The sequence below is a fragment of the Mauremys reevesii genome, unplaced genomic scaffold, assembly GCF_016161935.1.
Source record: "Mauremys reevesii isolate NIE-2019 unplaced genomic scaffold, ASM1616193v1 Contig138, whole genome shotgun sequence".
In the NCBI taxonomy this organism is placed as follows: Eukaryota; Metazoa; Chordata; order Testudines; family Geoemydidae; genus Mauremys; species Mauremys reevesii.
Genome location: NW_024100758.1, coordinates 32,507 through 54,899, shown reverse-complemented (window position 1 = coordinate 54,899; position 22,393 = coordinate 32,507). Strand labels below are relative to the sequence as shown.

Sequence of the window (22,393 nt, the reverse complement as noted above, 5' to 3'; positions counted from 1 at the left end):
CAAAACCAGTGAATTGAGACAGTTTTGACAAGTTTGCTTTGAGTTCATTTGAATCCAAAGTCAGCAAATCCACAGAAACTGTGAACAAAGAGTTTTTCCTTGCATTGCTGTGCTTAATCTCTTAAATTGCAAACATGAGAAGATATCTAACTTGACTGCTTCTAAAATACAATAATAAATATATGGGATGAAACAAAGGAAATTAACCATTAGCTCTGAAACTGTTATGAGAAAAATAAGGGTCAGTGACATTAGGATCTTTCGGGTTTGGGAGTGGTTGTTTTTGTTTTCATTAAACCAGATGAAAGAAAGTCCAGAAAACTTCCTTGTCAAGTTGGCTAATAGGTAGCTACTACAAGCCATGAAAAAATGCTTTTACTAAAATTCATGAGCTCAGTATTGCATTCTCTAGAGTTCAAAGCATGCTGTGCATACTTGGGGTGGGTAGAACTCCCATAACTTTGAAGCAAACATTAATGTTGGAACAGAGAGATTCATAGAAGTTTTAGGCACATTGTATGGGGGGGAACTGCAGGGAAGGAAAATGAGCAGCAGTGAAAAGAGCCGTGAAAAAGAGAGAGGGTTTGGTCAGATGAAAAACAAGTCAGAGAACAGATCCATTAGTATCTTCTGTCTATGGGAAAAGGGAGGGATTGGTTTGGACTCAGCTGGATGATAGGGAGGAGGGGATAGATATGGGGTCAGATAGGGTTAGCAGTTAGAGCAAGGAAGTGAACTAAAGTAAAAAGGAACAGGTGGACTTTGTGGTTATGGGGAGAGGGCTTTTCAAAACCTGAACCAAGATTCACTCTTGGTTAGAGGGATGGTTGAAGGCTCTGAAAGGTTCTTCTTGTGTACAAACTTGTTTGTCTATCTATACTTTATAGAGTTTGTAGTATGATAGGGTTTTTTTTTAAGAATCAAACAACCCAACTATGGGAGATGCATCCATTATTGCAGGTACACGGATAGTAAATAGGAACATGAAAACCATAAAGTGTATATTGTCAGCACAAAATATACTGCATTTCTGGGACTGTGCACTCTTTTTTCTGGATATTTTAGAATGTTAGACCTCATAAATAGTTGCATAATGTATTTTTTTCCCAGATGGCTCCTTTAGAGAAATGTATCTTGTCGCATATAATTTAGAAATAATTTTCTGTTACTTCCCACCACTTTATCAAGACTATTTCCTCTCCCACTTAAACAAAAAAAAAAAAAAGAAAAAAAAAAGAGTTCATTAAAAATTGCTCCACTCATTCTTCTCATCCTTTCAACGAAACCATCAGTGTAAAAATGATAATATTGGCAAGGGGAGAACCTTACTGTTGAAGGTTAAGATAACAGGAAGCTGCATGTGACCTTCCCTTCTACAGCCTAGCTAAAGTTTAGCTAGAGTAGGCATGCTGCAGTCTGCTGATGCCTTATTCTCTGTTCTAGCTAGAGTTGTCCGACTAGTCTGCTAATTTTCTCACTGAGTTTTAATATCTATGCATAAACAGCAGCTCTCTCCTTTATCTGAGAAAAAGAGACCTCATTTTATGATTTCTTCTTATAAATAAAAGGTGGTTAAAACACTCTTGCTTAAGTCTAATTGGCCTACAGCTATGGTTTAATTAGATAAACTGAAATAAAACGTTGTTCACAAACCCCTTGCCAGGCTTAACTAATATGCTTATAATAGACTTAAAAGGGAACCAGAAAGTAAATCCTAACTATATTGGTCTTTCCCAGCTACATTCAACTAAAGATATTTGGAGCATTCTAAAATGCTGCATATTTAAAAATTGGTTTCTGACTGATCACACTGTGCTTTTTATTTTTTTTAATGCAGTCAAACTCTCACTTCACTTCGGGATTGTTTTGAGCACTGTGTAGACTAATTTGACAACATTAAAGCAGTGAAATCCTTGCTCGTCTTAAACACAAAAAAACAGCTTACAAGAAGTGGAAGATTGGACAAATAACCAGGGAGGAGTATAAAAGTATTGCTCAGGCATGCAGGTGTGAAATTAGGAAGGCCAAATCACACTGGGAGTTGCAGCTAGCCGGAGATGTTAGGAGTAACAAGAAGGGTTTCTTTAGGTATGTTAGCAACAGGAAGAAAGTCAAGGAAAGTGTGGGCCCCTTGCTGAATGAGGGAGGGAACCTAGTGACGGAGGATGTGGAGAAAGCTAGTGTACTCAATGCTTTTTTTGCCTCTGTCTTCACAGACAAGGTCAGCTCCCAGACAGCTGCACTCTGCAGCACAGTATGGGGAGGAGATGACCAGCTCTCTGTGGAGAAAGAAGTAGTTTGGGACTATTTAGGAAAGCTGGACGAGCACAAGTCCATGGGGCGGATGCGCTGCATCCGAGGGTGCTAAAGGAGTTGGCCGATGAGATTGCAGAGCCATTGGCCATTATCTTTGAAAAATCATGGCGATCGGGGGAGGTCCCGGACGACTGGAAAAAAGCTAATGTAGTGCCCATCTTTAAAAAAGGGAAGAAGGAAGATCCAGGGAACTACAGGCCAGTCAGTCTCACCTCAGTTCCTGGAAAAATCATGGAACAGGTCCTCAAGGAATCAATCCTGAACCCCTTAAAGGAGGGGAAAGTGATCAGGAACAGTCAGCATGGATTCACCAAGGGCAAGTCATGCCTGACTAACCTAATTGCCTTCTATGATGAGATAACCGGCTCTGTGGATGAGGGGAAAGCAGTGGGTGTGCTATTTCTGGACTTTAGCAAAGCTTTTGATACAGTCTCCCATAGTATTCTTGCCAGCAAGTTAAAGAAGTATGGGCTGGATGAATGGACGGTAAGGTGGATAGAAAACTGGCTAGATGGTCGGGCTCAACAGGTAGTGATCAATGGTTCCATGTCTAGTTGGCAGCCGGTATCAAGTGGAGTGCCCCAAGGGTCGGTGCTGGGGCCGGTTTTGTTCAATATCTTCATTAACGATCTGGAGGATGGTGTGGACTGCACCCTTAGCAAGTTTGCAGATGACACTAAACTGGGAGGAGTGGTTGATACGCTGGAGGGTAGGGATAGGATACAGAGGGACCTAGACAAATTAGAGGATTGGGCCAAAAGAAATATGATGAGGTTCAACAAGGACAAGTGCAGAGTCCTGCACTTAGGACGGAAGAATCCCATTCACTGTTACAGACTAGGGACCGAATGGCTGTGCAGCAGTTCTGCAGAAAAGGACCTAGGGGTTACGGTGGACGAAAAGCTGAATACGAGTCAACAGTGTGCCCTTGTTGCCAAGAAGGCTTATGGCATTTTGGGTTGTATAAGTAGGGGCATTTCCAGCAGATCGAGGGATGTGATCATTCCCCTCTACTCAGCACTGGTGAGGCCTCATTTGGAGTACTGTGTCCAGTTTTGGGCCCCACACTACAAGAAGGATGTGGATAAATTGGAGAGAGTCCAGCGGAGGGCAACAAAAATGATTAGGGGGCTGGAGCACATGACTTATGAGGAGACGCTGAGGGAACTGGGATTGTTTAGTCTGCAGAAGAGAAGAATGAGGGGGGACTTGATAGCTGCTTTCAACTACCTGAAAGGGGGTTCCAAAGAGGATGGATCTAGACTGTTCTCAGTGGTAGAAGATGACAGAACAAGGAGTAATGGTCTCAAGTTGCAGAGGGGGAGGTTTAGGTTGGACATTAGGAAAAACGTGATGGATACAAATCAGTATTCCCTTCAGGCATATCTGAAATGTGTGCCTGAACGTTTTTTTAAATTGAAGGTTAGCAGCTGTACCGATTTGTGTTAAACGTGCTCATTTTATGTAGACTACTGTATAATCCATAACTGATTGAGTGGAGATCACCATTCACTTCACTTAGGATCTACTAAAACCATTAATCAAGCTGAGGTTCAATCACTCTTGTCGGAGGTTGAATCAAACTGGAACTTTGAGGCAAAAGGGTAGAGACTGATCCAATGAACATTGTCAGGAATGTCAAGTTATAATAATGGAATATTCAGGCGTTCCACAAAATATTTTAAGTGTCATGCGTCTCGTTTTCTATGAAACTGTACACACCAAATGTGGTGCTTTAGATGGTCCATTTCAGGGACAGAATTCCACGTCCTAAAATTTTCCTCGACCAACAAAAAACATTCGATTTTTTTCAAATGATAATAATGAAACTAGACAACATTTTACAGGTTTATAAATGTACCAGCCTAAGATATTTTTGTCAAGCTCTTTGCTGCCGAAAGTGCTCCTGAGCACTTCAATAAATGTTCACCCAGAACTGTAGTGCAAAACACTTTGACAGAAACAAGAAATCACTTATCCCATTATGGTATATATTTATGCAGTCTTGAACTTATAGCTTAAAAGTTAAAAGATCATGTTCAGAAGCACTCAGCTACAAGCACTTCTGTCCATGCTGCTAAGTAACAAAACAAGATGGTGAAAATCCAACAGGAAATTTGAACATATTAAGGTCAAGGTATGAATCAGGAAAAAAACTCCGACCAGAAAAATGAGACAGCTCATCCACAGGAAAGCTTTGGGCTGAAAGAGGCCTACTTCTCTTAGGACTTCAGCAGTATAATCACTCCTGGTTTTGTTTGTTTTTTTTACAAGCTGTTTGGAGTGTCTGTGTGTGTATGTTTGTGTGAGTGTGGCAGGGTGATCTGTCACTTTTACTCCACAAATCCAGTCAGCTCTACAGGGACAGTCCCCTTTCATTTTGTGTTTTCCTAGCTTGACATCTTCTATCTTTGGAATGTGCCTAGCACACCGGCGATGCTACATAAATAAATAAATAATATGTTAACATTCATAATATATTAATGACAAGACAGTACTATGACATGGAGGTTTCTAGCTTTATTATCCAACACAGGAGAAGATGCTGGGTGATACAAGCCCAGCACATGCAATGCAATATTTAAGAGCCTTTCGCAGTGTATTTTTGAAATTACCCTTAAGGCTAGAACTCAGAAAGGTTCAGTACCCAAATCTCAGTGTCTGAGTTCTTTTGAAAAGCTAGCCCGTATTCAGGTGTCTCAAGGGGAATGAACTCTTTCTAAAAAAATCGGCCCTGATGTGGGTACTGAGCACTTGAAAATATGACCCTAAGCTCTTTTGAAAATCTGGTCCCATAACCTCCTGTGGGGGGCTTGCTGTAATGGGGGTGTGGAATTCACTATAAGCAGAATAAAGATGTTTTCTTTCAAGATTTATTTGTTGGGGGCTTTTGGGGGAGGGGGGGTTATTCAGTGAATCAGTTTGGCAGCAGTTGATGCCAATATCTCTTTAAAAAAAGCAAAAACCAAACCAAACACACCCACCCTGCCAGTGTAAAATGAAAAGTAATTTCAATTTTCCTGAATGGATTTTTTTGGAGGGTGGGAGGGAAGGGTTACAACTATATTTAATGACTTTGCCTTTATGCAAAAATAAAAAAAATGTTACTTATTTCAGTCACAAATAGGGAATAGCAGCATAGATGTGGCAGGTACTGACTGGGTGTAGAGAGATGTGTAGGACACATACCCTACGATTCTGACATGTCTTTACTTAAGTCACCTAAGTAGTGTTTCACCATCTACACTACTATATTTTATATACATATATACACACACACACACACACACACACACACACACACACACCTGTGCCGGAGTGCATGCAGAATACGTACTCTACACATTACCATAAGGTTAGACATAGCCTAAATTCCCATAAATTACACTCCTTTCCTGTGGGTTAGGAGAAATTTTAAAGGGCTAGGAGTTTTCAAAGACACCTGCAGTGATTAATCTTCGAAACAATGAGACAGACAGACATTACTCTTCCCATATTAAAGCTGGAGAAAGTTAGGCACTTAGGGTCAGAGTTGTCTTGATTTACATCTGCTGGGAATCTGCCACAGTATTGTTCAGGGACTGATCTCTCAGGCGTGATGAACTGTACATTCCGCTAATTTGCAGTCATTCAGAAAATGTAGGTCTTGCCAGTCCACAGCCTTAACCACAAAATTATCCTTCCACTTTTGAAAGACAATAGGTATTTATAGTCCCACTGTTAAGGTCTTGCCAATAATAATCCACCATAGGAAAACAGAATCTGGTAATTTAGGCCCATTTCCTGTAATTTGCCTCACGAGCAGAGTCTGTTTTGCCAACATGCAATGAATTGCAAGATCCAGGCTCAAATCATGTTTTCTTTTCTGATCTTTTGAAGAATATGGAGGAGTGAGTTATAAATACCAGATTAATTACTGGAGGAAGAAAGAAAATTGGGGTGCCATTAAAACTGACGTTTTCTCCTGCACAATGTAGAATAGTGCTAGAAATGCCAAGAAGGCATAGAATCAACATATAACACACAGTGGTAACAATTAGTTTTAATTTATTAGGTAGTTTGCTAACAACTATACTGTGTTCTATTAGAACTTATTACATTTTATTCTCTTTTACCATGGATGTCAACACATGCTTTACCTACTCATAACTATTCTGAGTCAGAAACAGCAACAATAAAACTTAGCAAAATCCATCATGCAGTCACAACCCTAAATTGGAGCAATGTAGAAGATCTTGGAGTTTAATGAATTGACATTTTGGCCTGATTTTCAAAAATGTGTGCTCAACCACAAGCCCTGCATCTGAGAGCAGACAACCATTTGTATGGGCAAATTAGTTATGAAACAGCATACAAACCAATTTTGAAAATCAGTCTGAGTCAAGATGGTATAGTTGCTAAGCAACAGCATTAAAAGAATGCATGATTTTTGTTTGTTTGTATGTTCTTCTCTCCTGTTGCTTATTTCTCAGTGGGGGGAAGGGGGTAGACAAATATTTAAATTGGAATTTAACAACTGCTTTTGCTTTTTAATTACACTACATTGAAAAAATAATGAATAATATTAGTGCTTCTGAAGAATAAGAGATTCAATTAAAAGACAGCAGTGTACATCTGCATGCATAGTCAGGGACACCAGGGTGGTGAGCATGAGTGGGAGGGACAGCAAATGAAGCTATATGCCTGCCGTGTTCGTATATGGCCCAATCCTGCCTCTGAAATAGTGGGGAAAGTCCACCTTGACTCCAGTGGTGTCAGAATAAGGCCCTAAATTTTGACCCTCATGAGCCAAACATCAATATACATCTCTACCCCGATATAACGTTGTCCTCGGGAGCCAAAAAAAAAAATCTTACTGCGTTATAGGTGAAACCACGTTATATCAAACTTGCTTTGATCCGCGGGAGTGCGCAGCTCTGCCCCCCTGGAGCACTGTTTTACCGCATTATATCAGAATTTGTATTATATCAGGTCATGTTATATTGGGGTAGAGGTGTAGTACCAAAAAAAAAAAAAAAAAGTACAGTCTACAGCTTAGTTTTCCAACATGGACCTAAGGCATGGCCTTAAATATTAGATGAAGGTAAAATTTTGAAGAACAACTAACTAACTTAAGGGGGAGATTTTCAAAGGCACAAGGAGCAGTTAGACTCCTTTCTCTCACAGAAAGTCATGTGGAGTTAGGCAGCCATTCTCCTTTTGTGCCTTTGAAAATCTCCCACTGTATCATTTTCAAAAGTGTCTTAAGTGCCTAGGAATCTAACACCCATTGACTTTCAATTAGAATAAGATTCCTAAGTGCCCAAAAGCCAGATTTACACAGGTATTTAGGTGCCTAAAGATACAAATAGGTGCCTCATAGGATTTACAGAAGATTAACTTGAAGCCTGTGGGAGTTAGGTGCCTAACCTTTTGAAAATCCCTATAGGTACCTATCTGCATCTTTAAGCACCTTCGTACACCCAGCCCTAAGTCCCTTTTGAAAATGGCCCTTGAGCTCGTAAATCACTTAGTTGGTTCAGAAAATTTTACCCAAAGCCTAAAAAGTGATTATCTTTGACAGTTTCTCGAGCAGAACGCATAGGCAGCTGCACAATACAGATGCCATAAGCGGTTGACTAGAGCAGCAAAGCATCCAGTAACTGTTTGCGTGGGTGACAGCAAGCTGCTGTGGTAGAGCAGTACGAATTGGCATTTGTTGGTTTGCCTGTAACAGAAGAATCATTAGCATAGCCCATAAGGGGGAAGTGTATAGGTGTCACTACAGAATGTTGAGATATAAATAAAAACAGAGCATTCTAGTTACCAGTATAGTTGTTGTTCTGCAGGTTTGAGGACTTATGTGCAGTAGAGCATTAAACTATCCATACAGAACAACAGATTACTACCTGCTATTGTGATAATCTGTCCTTTATGCAGAATAGATCTCACTTCTTATTATGCAGTACAGTTGAGTCTTTTTATAAGGCTCAATCTGAGCAATTTCCATTCTGATTGTTATAGAGTATCTGACTGATCACTACAGCCAGATCTACAAAATGACGTATTTCCTAAATTAGAGAGTTATGCATAGAAGTAACAAAGGCATCATGCCAATACTGATCTTTCTGTGCAGATGGATCTGAACAGGTTTTCCCACGGACTGATGCATTTCCATTGCCACAACAAAGATCTGGGGAAATCATCCTCAAATTCAGTGTCTCCAACAATTTCCCCTAGGTCATTTGAGAGAGCACCAACAACAAATAGCTCCTTCCTACATACATATTCCGCTGTTGGGTTGAACATGAATATGCATATTAGCTGAAACTGGCAACAAGCGGAGTTTTGTTCAAGCCTCTCTCATAAATAAGTAGCACAAGAGAGGTGTGGCCTGTACGTCTGTAAGATGCTAGCCGACAGATGTAGTGACAAGGACTACATTCTCAGAAGTGTCTGAATGAGTTAGGGGCTCAGCTCCCACTGAAATTCAATGTAAAGTAGGTGCCTTTCCTTAGATTACCAAACACCATCCAAGACATTCTTGATCTGGGTTCATTTTCAATTCACTCTTGGGAGAGCCCATTAAAGGCAAAACACTAGCATAATTTTTTCCATCATGCTGCTGCAGACCTAACTGCTCATATCTGCACCAACAGGTTCAAGAAAGCAAGAAACATAGCAACAAAGGAAATGCTATACTGGATCGAACAGTGCTCATCTTAGTCCAGGATCCCATCTCTGACATTGACCAGTTCCAGCAGGTTCAGAGTAAAGCAGAGTAAAGTTATGGAACACCACCTCAAAAGAGAAAGTTTCTTTTGTACCCTTCATTAGTTAGATGTTGACTAATGCATGTAAATGTACAGATTTATCTCTCTACCAAAACTCTTATTTTTTAAAATCCTTGTTTATAACAACTCTGGATGTTTTCATTATCCATATAAAATGTCCATTCTTTTTATAATCCTACTAAACTCTTGGTTTCAATGCTACCTTCAATATCTTCTATATTCTAGCAATAAGCAATAAAGTTTTCTTTCCTTGAGGCAAACTTGAACCAGAGACTCTAAGCAGACAAATCTTCATCACACCTCTGATTCCCTCCATTTCTGCTCACATTTCTGCTTTTCTCTCTCTCTTTTTATTTCCGTTTTTCACCAAAAGCAAAATTCACCTGGGATGCAAATCACAAGAAGGTCTACTCATGATCAGGTACTCAGATTTCTCCACCCTAGGTGATCTGTCTTGCATGCAGGCACCCAACTTATGAGGTAAGGTAAAACTTCCATCTCAGCCTTAATAAAAACAGAGTCAACAAATATAACATATTCTGTATGACACAACATCTACAATTTTCAATTACTTAAACAAAATGCTAGCAAAGGACTTCATAAGATTTTAAGATGAATACAGGGTATATCCCCAATAGCATTGCTTTTCATAGCATTTTTAATACCTGCATCTGTATCAACATCATCACAATCCTTCCATTTTTTCCATAAGCATGATGCAACAGTGGATGGAGTGATTCCCAAGAAAACACTACAGCCTCTCAATCAATTGCATAAAACACATTCTGAACATTGTCCAAATGGGTGTTTACTGGATAGAAAATAACTGCTCCTGTGGCGCCCTTAAAGTCTATTGATCGCATAATATGTATTTTAAAAAATTTCTAAATAAGAGAAAACAAAGATGAAAGGAACTATTGATCCATCCAGTTCAGCCCCTGTCTTTTGGAAGGACTAGCTGCATTTTATATACCACTGAAGTGCCAGCAGTCCTCATAGATTTATCCATTCTTTTTTATGTTTGCAGCTCTTGCTACTTCTTTGAGCACGGGCAGCCTATCCCATTTCTCAACAGCACAATGCAAAATATGTTCCCAATGCCCAAGCTAAATACATTATTTTTACCTCATGTCAAATCTCAAACATATTTTTGATAGTTAATATTACTGTGAAAACACCTGGAAACAAAAGACGTCAATGTACAGTTTCAAAGTTCCATGGAATTTAACCACATAATTCCCACTAATGCCATCAAGAGAGAAATCCTAAAAAGAATGAGAAGAAAATCGACAATGCAGCATGATGAAACTGACAAGTCTCTCAGCAGCACTTTGCCCATTCTTCGGTCTGAAGAGCTGGGGCATGGGGAAGCAAAAGAGGAGGGACTCTAATAACGGTAAGAGGAAATGACAGGGTGGATGAGTTATCCCCTTGTGTCCTTAGTTTGATTCTGCATTCATTTCGGATATATACAGAAGAAATGAAAAAAAAAACCTGATATCCTATATTCTGTTTTTGGACCTTAACCTTATAGTGATGGTAAAAATGACTTGGAGAGTTTTTACAGCCTTTTTGTGACTTGAGGTATTTTTTTGAGTGTGTTTTTTTTTTGTTTTGTTTTTTTAAGAATTGCCTGAGACAATCCATCCTGGAACAATCTTTTGGATTATCTGTTTCCACTTTAGCTTTCCATTGTATACATAAACATACAATGTTCCAGATAGAGTGAGAGATTCAGTTAGAGAATAAGTAAACAGCTTCAACCGTGTTTAATATTCAGAATAAAACAGCTTACCGAACAATCTACTTCAGCTAGCTGCTGTGGGGTTAGCTATTGGCCACACACAGAACATTCAAAGATATTAGCAGAACAGACTGATGTGGGATCCTTAACTCACCCTATCAAGCATAGCTAAAGAAGGACAGATCCTCAACTGGTGTAAATTGTTATCACTCCAGCACCTTCAATGGAATTATTACAATGTTTACCAGTTGAGGATCTTCTCCAGAATGTTTCTGTGTCAGGGATTTAATAACAGTGAATGATCTTTTACAATATTTTACCACTGATGTTTAGTAATATGGTATATCCTTGGACATATTTTTCACATCCAAAGTAGACTGAATCAAAATTTGTGCCCAGCAGGGTAAGTTTAAAAGATGCTTCTGTAGCCGTAATATATAATTGTCTGGCTTTTGTTCCTAGGCATGTTTTTTCAACATAGGGCTTTTCCCCTAGCATTTACTCTGTTCCTAAAATTATTCACACCCGGGAACATGCTCCAGGCCTCCATCAGTCAGCATTTTTCATCCATTTGATCTGTGCACACATATTCTGGCAATGGATGTTGTGGAATGGAAATAAAACCAAACAAGAAAGATTGGATTGACCATCCTTTGCAATACTGACTAACTCTTGGTCTTGGCAAACTAAACTAGACTTGTTGGAAACCTGGCTCATAACACCATGGAGGCTCAACTTTCTTGCTGGAAAATAAAACTGATGCAAAAAACAGTTGATCCTAAAAATTCAATCATAAAAGGTGCTTGTTTCCCTGGCTGCAGTTTGGAAGCATTTTCTAAGTTGTCTCTTTATAGATTACATATAACTTGCTTTGTAAAAGCTAGGAACAATTTTTTTCTGACAACACCACCTTTTGGACCCAGTTTTCTGCTTTTGTTGGCAGTCTCTCTCTAGTCAGTGACCTGAAACCATGCAAACCCAGTCTGCTGACCTAGCAGTGCTGTGAAACTATTCACTTCTGTATTGCTCCTCAAGGGACATTTACAGGATCTTTAAATTCACAGAAAGAGAACACAACGATTGTGTTATGTACAGTAATCTCAACCCAATTAAAAGTAGCTTTGAGATCCAAGTGCAATTTTATTATGAACCTGAAAATGTGTCACATTTATATGGAATTGTTTATTTGATGAAAAATCTTCTTTATCTTCAAAAGGCCATGTACACCTTCCTGGACTTGACAGGCACAATTCTAACTCTGACAGATTTCAAATAACGTAGTCACATGATGTTTGTCATTGGAATTGATAGAATTTAGAGACTGTCAGGGATATGCATTCATTACAATCAATGCTTGCAAAAGTCAGTTTTGCAAAATTAAGCTCCAATCCAGCGACTGTATCTGGAAACCCTGACTCTCACTCCAGCATAACACTGTACTGAAATCAGTGGGATTCCATGCAGGAATAAAGATCTTTGCTTGATCAGTGCTATAATGCAGTGCATCTCAGGCCCAGTCTTCCCTACACAAATGGCAAAAGAGATTTTGTTCAAACTTTAAATTCAACTCCCAAAGACCAAACAGGAAAAATTCTAACCCCAAAAGATGAATGCTTCTGAAAACTTAAGATCTAGAAAGAAGGAGCTATAATGGACACTCATTAGCAAACCTAACGATAGCAATCATCTTGCCAGTGATTGTCATCATTAAACATTTGTTTTTACTTAGCCTAGTCCTTTAAAATCATTGCCAAGCATGCAGCTGATTTATAAAGCGAGAAGGTAATATTTACTGGACTTTTAAACTTTCTACTGCACAAGGAGACACGACTAACATCCTGCCAAAAAGGATTTGTACATGAAATATTCAAAGTTCAAAATTTAGCAACAAATATTATTTAGCCTTTCCAGCAACTTCATTCCTCTCTGCATTTTTAGTATTATGGCCAGTACAGGTGAGGGGTTGTTTTAAGATCCGCAAAAGAAATGATACATAGGATCTTCCCCATGGAAGACATTCATTTTCCTGCCAGATCGTCTTTTATCTTTTAAATAATGAAGCTATCGCCCTATCATGTGATTCAACTAACTTTGATGTAGTATTGGCCTACTCACATGGCCTAGAGGAAAGATTTAATTATTGGAGTGTTTAATTTTTTAGCTGACACGTGTAAAATACTTTGCCTGCCCTTCTCTCCAGAACATACTCTGACACAAACTGTTTACATGAAAGCAATTAACTTTCTAATAAACAATGGATGCTTTACAACTAAATATGCATTTGCAATTCACAGTTTTTGTTTGATAAATAAAACAATTTTTTTAAAGAAAATATACAGATTTATACCTTACCAATGGGAAATGAATAAAACCATCAATTATTACATGTCTATAAATTAGGCTAATGTTATGAGCAACTCCGGTAAACTTCTCAGAGAGAGTTTCCTACTTATGGAGATGAATTTAACAAATATATATGTCCAATTTTTATGAAAATAAGGATATATGGGGATTTCTATTGCACTCCATTAGTAGGTGTGTAGTTTTTGTTGGATCTTTTACATATTCACTATAACAATACAAACATAATACCTGTTGCTAAGCAATATGATACATGGTGTTAATTTAAATCTGCCACGCTACATGCTTATGAAAATAAATGACCAAACTTTTAAAGGTTATCAAAATTGTACCTCCAAAACTTACACCCATATTTCATTAGCTTATGTGACTAGACACTTATGCAAAAAAACCACACCCACTTTACTTTGTATATACAATTGATTTATTTTGCATGCACAATGTTTGTATTGTGCATTTTTATTACGTATTTTGCATGCACGTGCATGTTTCTTTGTCAGATTTAGATTTCATTTTCATTGTGTCAATGATTGTGCTATCCTTTATGTTGGTACAGTCCCAATCAATCTGTGGTGCTCAATAAGTAACAAGTGCCACCTTTTGAAACCTCTCTTCTACCATTCATATATAACCATTATCACTGAATTATCTGAATCCAAGTTTATCCCCAAAATTGCATTACACTCCTCGTTACATATTTCTCTCTGTATAAGCATGAAAATAAATACAAAATTAATTCTATACAATGCATTTTTAGCGTAACATTATTATAGAGTCATAGTCAAGCCATAGTTAAGTGCATTACAGAGAATAAAGATATGGGGTGGGATTTTCAACACCCGAAAGAATTTGGATGTGAAATTTCTATTAATTTTCATGGAAACTGGATAGCCAAATCCTCTGCAGAGCATTGAAATTTCAGCCTTGGTCCATGCCATAGAATCCTATAATCTACTATATGCGAGAAAAAAAAATAAGATTCACATAATCGATAGGTGTTTCTCAATCCACAAATAGCTGCAGTTGTGTATAATTTCATGGTTGGTTTCCATTGAGCATCTTTCAGCAAAGCTAAATAAGCATTTTATTCCAGAAGTTATCTTCCATTTCTGCATTTGATTCTTTGTAGATTGGAAATGTAGGTTTACTATAAATAGTTAAAGTGAACTTTTGCAATTATAAAGTCATTTTTTAAATTTTCAAAATGTAGCAAATAAAACATTTGTATTGTATTAATGTACCTAAAGCAATAGAATGAAAGTTTCCATCATGTGTAATTACTATAACATTGAATTATGACTTGAAAGAAGGATATTGTTATACAAGCATTGAATATCCTATAATCCAACTTGGGGCTCTGTTCTCTAATGCAAGTATTTTTATGCATAAGCTTTAAAACCAGAATGCAAAATGAACAGCACATTGAAATTATGCTATTGTTTGACAAAGTATTATCTATGTAGTTTCTTAAATCTTATTGAATAATGCTAATGTAGCTTGGTATTGTTCTCCGATTAAAAAAAACACCTCTCGGAATTTAATATAATTATGGTTCTATTAAAATTTGACACAATAGGGGAAAAAAGCCTGTTTCAAAATGTCTAAGACATCTTTCCACATGTTCCTCAGACAACATATTTTGTTAGTTAGCCAGTAAACCTATCATCTGAAACAAAGGAGAAAACATTTTTATGTAGAAGGTAACACCAGGGTGATCAGATGTCCTGATTTTATAGGGACAGTCATGATATTCGGGGTTTTTTCTTATATTGACCTATTACACCTCACTCTCTATCCTGATTTTTCACACTTTCTATCTGGTGACCCTAGGTAACACAGGGAAATCCTCACTGCATCATTGCTTATTCATGGTTTTCACTAAAAGCAAGAACATAGGCACATAATACCTGATGCTAAAGCAAGGCCATGGAGTCGTAAGATAAAGAAAAAGCAGTAAAACAATTTCAGTAAGCAATACTATAGTTATGCAAAACTTGCTAAAATAAGATTTCAGATCACCATTGTATTCATTTGTGATGCCGTACACAAGAAAAAACAGTTAACTGAATTGGGCAAATTGGGATTTGACACCAACAAATATTCTACTAGCAATTTGATTATAAGCCAGAAACATTGTAAGAAGTTTTACTCTGCTGTTTGATGTTCTTCCATGAGGTATATTGATTATGTGTGTATACTGCTGTCGGTGAGTGAAAATCCTGTTCAAAGTAAGGTGGGAACCCCACCAGTTTACAGATAAGTACATGGAGACCCGCAGAGGAAAGAGTTATATAAGCGCTAATGGTTATCAACATTCTTGGGAAAGCAAAGGACTCCTCTTGCACAGAATCTGGAAATCTGTACTCACCCATAACTGTGAGCTCTGCAGAGGCACTACTGTTCTCATTCTTGTAGCTGACAATGCAAGTGTACGTCCCAGAATCGTCATCAGTCACATTAGAAATAAGTAAGTTACTGCCAGCCAGTAATGAATATTTTTTGGATCTGTAACATTGACCAATAAATAAATAAATAAATAAAAACCATGTTCACATTCATCTCCAATAAAAAGTACTCAAGATCTAAGGTACTCCATAGAACCTTCTCAGCTGGCTAGCTCTGATCTTATAATGTTGTTATTAAATGTGATAATTAACTTTTGGATGCTGCTCTACCTGATTTAAATACCATTTCATAAAAGAAGACATTTATGGCCAAATTCTACCCTCAGATATGCATGCACAGCTGCAAATGAGGAAAACAGGAGTTTCATGTGCACATCCAGTCTTATTATTACTTAGAATGAAAGCTTGATCTCCTCAAAGCTGAACCAAACTGACAACATTTAAAATGATAGTTAATGTTTTACCCGTACTTCACCCTGGGAAACGAACTTTCATTACATAAGAGACACGTGTATGAAATACCTGACAGGAATAATTTCATCTCCTCGCATCCATGTGAAGGTGGGTGTGGGAAACCCAGAAACACAACACTCAAGAACGGCATCTTTTCCCTCAAGGGCTACCACATTTGACGGTCTCTGCAGGAAAAATTGCTGTCTGTGCAAACCTGGATCTATGAAGGAAAAAGAGTTATCATAAAACGCTATTTGTGTTCAGAACATGGAAGCAAAACAGCCTATCAATAACGGACCCAGGGAATTCAGGTCTTCAAGTCTTATCTCTGAAGAGGGAAAAAAAAAGTTAATAAAGAATTATAGAAAGGGCTATGGAACGGAGATCTGATGGAGCTGTTTGTGGATGGAAGCCAATGGAGCTGTTTGATTCTGGGGTGATGCTATCTTTTTGAATAGCTGCAGAAGCATTCTTTAGAGATTGGAGTCAGAGCTGAGTCTTGGGAAGGCCACAGAAAAAGTTGCACTTGAGGCAAAAAGAGACAAAGGCATGTATAAGGATGTCAGAAAATCTGGGGTCAGGGTAGTCACGGCATTTTGAAAGTGGTGGTAAGCAGATTTACAAATATGACAGGTGAGAGAGAGGAAAAGGGAAGCTCTAGTAAATCAAGGAAGTCATCAACATTATGAACCCAGGACAGAAACAGAAAGGCTGAGTTGAGAAGGAAGCTAGGAGAAAGAGTAGTGTCCAAAAAGCTCCTTTGGCTCAAATTTGCTGGAGGGATGTTGAGAAACAGCTTCAAATTTAGTTGGTAGTAAGGCAGGCAAAAAATAGACAGAAAGAGTGACCAGGAAAAAGTCAAAGTGTAAAGTTTGGACAAAGACAGACAGACATCACTATATTTGTTTACTGTATGTGTGTGTGTGTATATATATATATATATATATATATATATAGTAAGCATCAAGAAGTTTAACTAAAATAGCATGTTAGTTTACAGGGCAGATAAAACACTTGAGAACAGAACTGTGGAAATTCCTGATACGCGATGGGGATGAGATGTCTTAAGTCTGTTCCAATTCTATTTAAAATGATTTCTGGAGACACACACACACACACAATAACTACCATTACGTATACTTCCATATCACCTGACAAACACTGACACCTGCAAATCTCACTTAAGTTAGCAGGAAGCCATAGTACTTAGCATCTCTCAGGATCAGGTCCAAAGTAATGGCTCTGTTTTACCAAACATATAGCTAGAAATTTTATTTATTTCTATTGTGACAAAGTTCCTCCTCTACCTTGGTGGGTCCTGCGCTTATTGGCAGATTTGCTCACTTCAGTGATCTTCCCCAGTGTCTGGGTCAACTTCTCCTGTGTCTGATCAGGAGTTGGGAGGTTTGGGGGGAACCCGGGCCCACCCTCTACTCCAGGTTCCAGCCTAGGGCCCTATGGATTGCAGCTGTCTATAGTGCCTCTTGTAACAGCTGCATGACAGCTACAACTCCCTGGGCTACTTCCCCATGGCCTCCTCCAAACACCTTCTTTATCCTCACCACAGGACATTCCTCCTGGTGTCTGATAACGCTTGCTCTCCTTAAGTCCTCCAACAGCACATCCTCTCAGCTCCTTGAGACTCTTGCTACCAGCTCCTCACACGCACACCACAAACTGAAGTGAGCTCCTTTTTAAACCCAGGTGCCCTGATTAGCCTGCCTTGATTGGCTGCAGGTGATCTAATCAGCCTATCTGCCTTAATTGGTTCTAGCAGGTTCCTGATTACACTAGTGCAGCCCCTGCTCTGGTCACTCAGGGAACAGAAAACTACTCCTCCAGTGACCAGTATATTTGCCCTCGACCAGACTCCTGTACCCCACTGCTCTGGGTCTGTCACAATATGCACTGGATGATCTGTTGTTGCTCCATGCCTACTGTATACCCAGCCTTCCAAGGTACACATGCCATGCCCAACCGCAAGTTAGTAGACACAGCACAGGATTTACTTTGTGAAATTCTATGAGCTGCATTTTGCTGGAAGTTGGATTAGATGATCAAAATGGCCTCTACGATCACTACCTTAGAAGGCATAACAAATATACAGAAGTAAAAATCTACATGCTGTTTTAAAAAGGCCAATTTTCCAAAGCTAAAAACAATTGTGAACAGAATTGAATAAGAGACAATATTTGAACATTAAAATTTGAATGCCAGTTAGGAATTGTGACTGCTTTATTAGATGCTCAGAAAAACCCACTCTTCTGCTACCATAAAAGAAGGTTTCTTTGGTTAAAAAAGTCTTGATTAAGAGGGGAGATAAAGTCAGCAGTAAAAACTAATATGCAGAAAACAAATTAAAAAGCGGGGAAGCGGATAGCAATGAATACAAACTAGGAGTTAGGAAATGCAAAAATGAGACCAAAGGTATCAGTGATTTTTTTTTCCAGCCAGTTAGGTTAAGGGCAATAAGAAATAATTCTTTAAATAGATCAAGAATAAATTAAAGCCTAGCACTATTACAGGTCTGACTAACACTCAAGGATGATAGAATTATGCATCATGATGCAGAAAAGGCAGAAGTATTCAATACATATTTCTCTTGTATATTTTGAAAGAAGCTGTTTAATATATTCCTATATTAAAGTGATAATTAAATATCTTTTATTCCATCAGAATCTAGGGACAATGTTAAATTTAATAATGGCTATTTAACTTCTTGTTTAGCCATTCTTAAAAAATGTTTTCAGATCAAGACATTATTAACTGGAGGTAATCAATCAAGCAGGACATAGTTTTATGTAAAAAAAAAACCAGTGAAATTTTATGATCTGTTATTTCTCGGGCTGTCAAGCAATTAAAAAAAATATTGTGATTTATCGCATGATTACTCACGCTGTTAAACAATGATAGAAAACCATTTATTTAAATATTTTTGCATGTTTTCTACATTTTCAAATATTTTTATTTCAATCACAATAGAGTTATGAAGTGTAGACTGCTCCCTTTATATTTATTTTTTATTACAAATATTTGCACTGTAAAAAAACAAAAGAAATAGTGTTTTTCAATTCACATAATACAAATACTGAAGTGCAATCTCTTTAACATGAAAGTTGAACTTACTAATATAGAATTATGTGCAAAAAATAACTTCATTCAAAAATAAAACAATATAAAACCTTAGAGCCTAGAAAGTCCACTCAGTTCTACTTCTTGTACAGCCAATCACTCGGACAAACAAGTTTGTTTACATTGCAGGAGATAATGCTGCCCAATTCTTGTTTACAATGTCAACTGAAAGTGAGAACAAGTGTTGATATGGCACTGTTATAGCCAGCATCACTAAAGATGCTAAAGATTCCTATGTCCCTTCATGCTTCAACCACCATTCTAGGAAATACATCCATGCTGATGATGGGTTCTTCTAGATAATGATCCAAAGCAGTGTGGACTGATACATATTCATTTTTATAGGCGTGCACAGCACATTTCATTAGGGTGTGCACCCAGGGAGCCCCGCCCTAGCCCCACCACATCCTGTCCCACCCACATCCACTCCCTCCTACTTCCCACCCCCTGACAGCCCCCCCGAACCCTCAAACCCCCCACTCCTTGTCCCCTGACTACCCCTTCTGGGACCCCTGCCCCTAACTGCCCCCAGGACCCCACCCCCTATCTAAGCCTCCCTGCTCCTTGTCCCCTGACTGCCCCCCTAGGACCCTACCGCCTACCTGTCCCCTGACTGCCCCGACCCATATCCACACACCAGCCCCCAGACAGACCCCAGGGACGTCCATGCCTATCCAACTGCCCCCCACCCCCTGACAGGACCCCCAGAACTCCCAACTCATCCAACCCCCACAGCTCCTTGTCCCCTGACCACCCACTCCAGAGACCCCCCACACCCTAACTGCCGCCAGACCCTCCTTACTCCCTGTCCCCTGATTGCCCTGACCCATATCCACCCCCTGCCCCTCGACAGACCCCCGGACTCCCATGCCCAATCCAACCCCCCCCCCAGAGACCCTCCGCCCCAACCACCCCCCCGCCAGGATCCCATCCCCTATCCAACCCACCCTGCTGTCTGTCCCCTGACTGCTCCCACCCCTTATCCAACGCCCCCGGTCCCGGATCCCTTACCATGAGGCTCCTAGCAGCATGTTTTGCCGCACAGAGCCAGACACGCTGCCCTGCGGGCATGCAGCCCGCCCCTCAGGCGGCATGGCTCCAGATGAGCAGGAGTGTGTCTGCCTCCCCACGGAGCCAAACACTGCCCCATGGGAATGCACAGCCCCGGCCCCAGAGCACTGTGTGCGTGGCAGCATGGCTCCAGGGGAGGGAGGAAAGGTGGGGGAGGGGCCGGCGACTTGCTATGCTCAGCCGGGCGCTCCGGCCCCGGAGCACAGACCCCACGGCTTGCCACGCCAGGAGAGTGGGACCATTTTCCCATCCCTGCATTAGGGTGTGCCTGGGCACACCCAGCACACCCCGTGCACACGCCTATGTTCATTTTCATCATCTGAGTCAGATGCCACCAGCAGAAGGTTGATTTTCCTTTTTGATGGTTCAGGTTCTGTAGTTTCCGCATCAGAGTGTTACGCTTTTAAGACTTCTGAAAGCATGTTCCACACTTAGTCCCTCTCAAATTTTGGAAGGTACTTCAGATTCTTAAACCTTGGGTCAAGTGCTGTAGCTATCTTTAGAAATATCACATTGGTACCGTCTTTGCATTTTGTCAAATCTGCAGTGAAAGTGTTCTTAAAATGAACAACATGTGCTGGGTCATCATCTGAGATTGTTATAACATGAAATAAGTGGCAGAATGCAGGTAAAACAGCAGGAAACATATAATGCTCCCCCAAGGAGTTCAGTCATAAATTTAATGCATTATTTGCATTATTTTTTTAACAAGCATAGTCAGCATGGAAACATGTCCTCTGGAATGGTGGCTGAAGCATGCAGAGGCATACGAATGTTTAGCATATCTGGCACGTAATGCCAGCTACAAAAGTGCCATGCGAACACCTGTTCTCACTTTCAGGTGATGTAAATAAGAAGCGGGCAACATTATTTCCTGTAAATGTAAACTAACTTGTTTGTTGAGTGATTGGCTGAACAAGAAGTAGGACTAAGTGGACTTGTAGGCTCTAAAGTTGTGCGTTACTTTTTTTTTGGATTGCAGTTACGTAACAAAAATATCTACATTTGTAAATTGTACTTTCACAATAAAGAGATTTCACTACAGTACCTGTATGAGGTAAATTGAAAAATACTATTTCTTTTATCATTTTTACAATGCAAATATTTGTAATAAAAAATAATATTATAAAGTGAGCATTGTACACTTTGTAGTCTGTGTTGTAATTAAATCAAAATATCTGAAAATGTAGGAAATCATCCAAAAATATTTAATACATTTCAATTGGTATTTTATTGTTTAACAGTGTGGTTAAAACTGCGATTAATCACAATTAAAATTTTAAATCACAATTAATTTTTGAGTTAATTGCGTTAGTTAACTGCGATTAATCGACAGCCCTAGTTATTTCATCTGTTTCTCTATTGCTTCAATTTTGCCTGGCCAAATTTTTGATATAGCTGAAGTGTATCAGAAACACATAATTTAATGGAAACCCTACTAAAAATGATACAGCTAGATTAATGACTTTTTAAATTTGAGAATGCTTATCTGAATGTGAAATTGCCAAATTTCATCTAAATCTGAAATGTATTCAGCCTTTCTTTGATGATAACTTCAAATCATAGCTTAAACTATTTATATGAAATAATTAAGATAGACACAAAAATCTAAGTTGCAAGGAAACTTTTTTTTTTTCCAAATCTTCCTTAGACCAGAGTTTTAAAACAGGAGGCTTGATGCTTGAGCACATTTGCCCACCTGCATTAGCACATGTAAACAACATGATTGTGTGGGCAAATGGCAACCAGCACAGGCAATCACGCGGTTTCTCAGTACACATATGTATAATACCGTTGCATAATCATGCTTCTGCTTTTTTTTCCCTCCAAAATTTGCTCTTTACATTCATCCAAGCCTCATTTGTCTGACTTCCCTCACCCTCTGACCACCTATTTCCTAGCAGGACTGCTTTTTTTTTTAATCTTCAGTAGTTTCTAAATTTGCAGTGTGGTGCCTTAGACTCAGCCCAGCTGCCTCTCTCTCTCTCTCTGTCACCTAGCTGCTTCAACTTATTAATGCACAAATTGCCTGGCACAAGAAGGAGGTACTGTGCTGTATGGTAACAAATACCATTTCAATATACTGTCCCATTAAGACCTTACAAGTGCAAGGCCAGACCTCTATCTGAACTTTTCTT

General features: G+C 39.1%; 1 protein-coding gene across 14 annotated transcripts in view; it reads right to left on the bottom strand.

Annotated features, from left to right (window-relative positions):
- Positions 1–22,393, bottom strand: part of LOC120393025 (netrin receptor DCC-like) — a 58,241-nt gene that overhangs the window by 14,441 nt on the left and 21,407 nt on the right. For 4 of the 14 annotated variants that reach the window (XM_039517668.1, XM_039517672.1, XM_039517665.1 and 1 more), the window contains exons 2-3: positions 16,122–16,272; positions 15,563–15,699 (exon numbers count right to left, since the gene is read on the bottom strand). In XM_039517668.1, coding sequence (XP_039373602.1) covers positions 15,563–15,699; positions 16,122–16,272 — 288 coding nt within the window. Of the gene's footprint in view, positions 1–6,152; positions 6,233–8,854; positions 9,594–11,979; positions 12,357–12,397; positions 14,342–14,661; positions 14,861–15,562; positions 15,700–16,121; positions 16,273–17,614; positions 17,716–22,393 lie in introns of those variants that run through there. The other 10 variants (XR_005591880.1, XR_005591881.1, XM_039517667.1 and 7 more) reach the window with 10 other exon arrangements.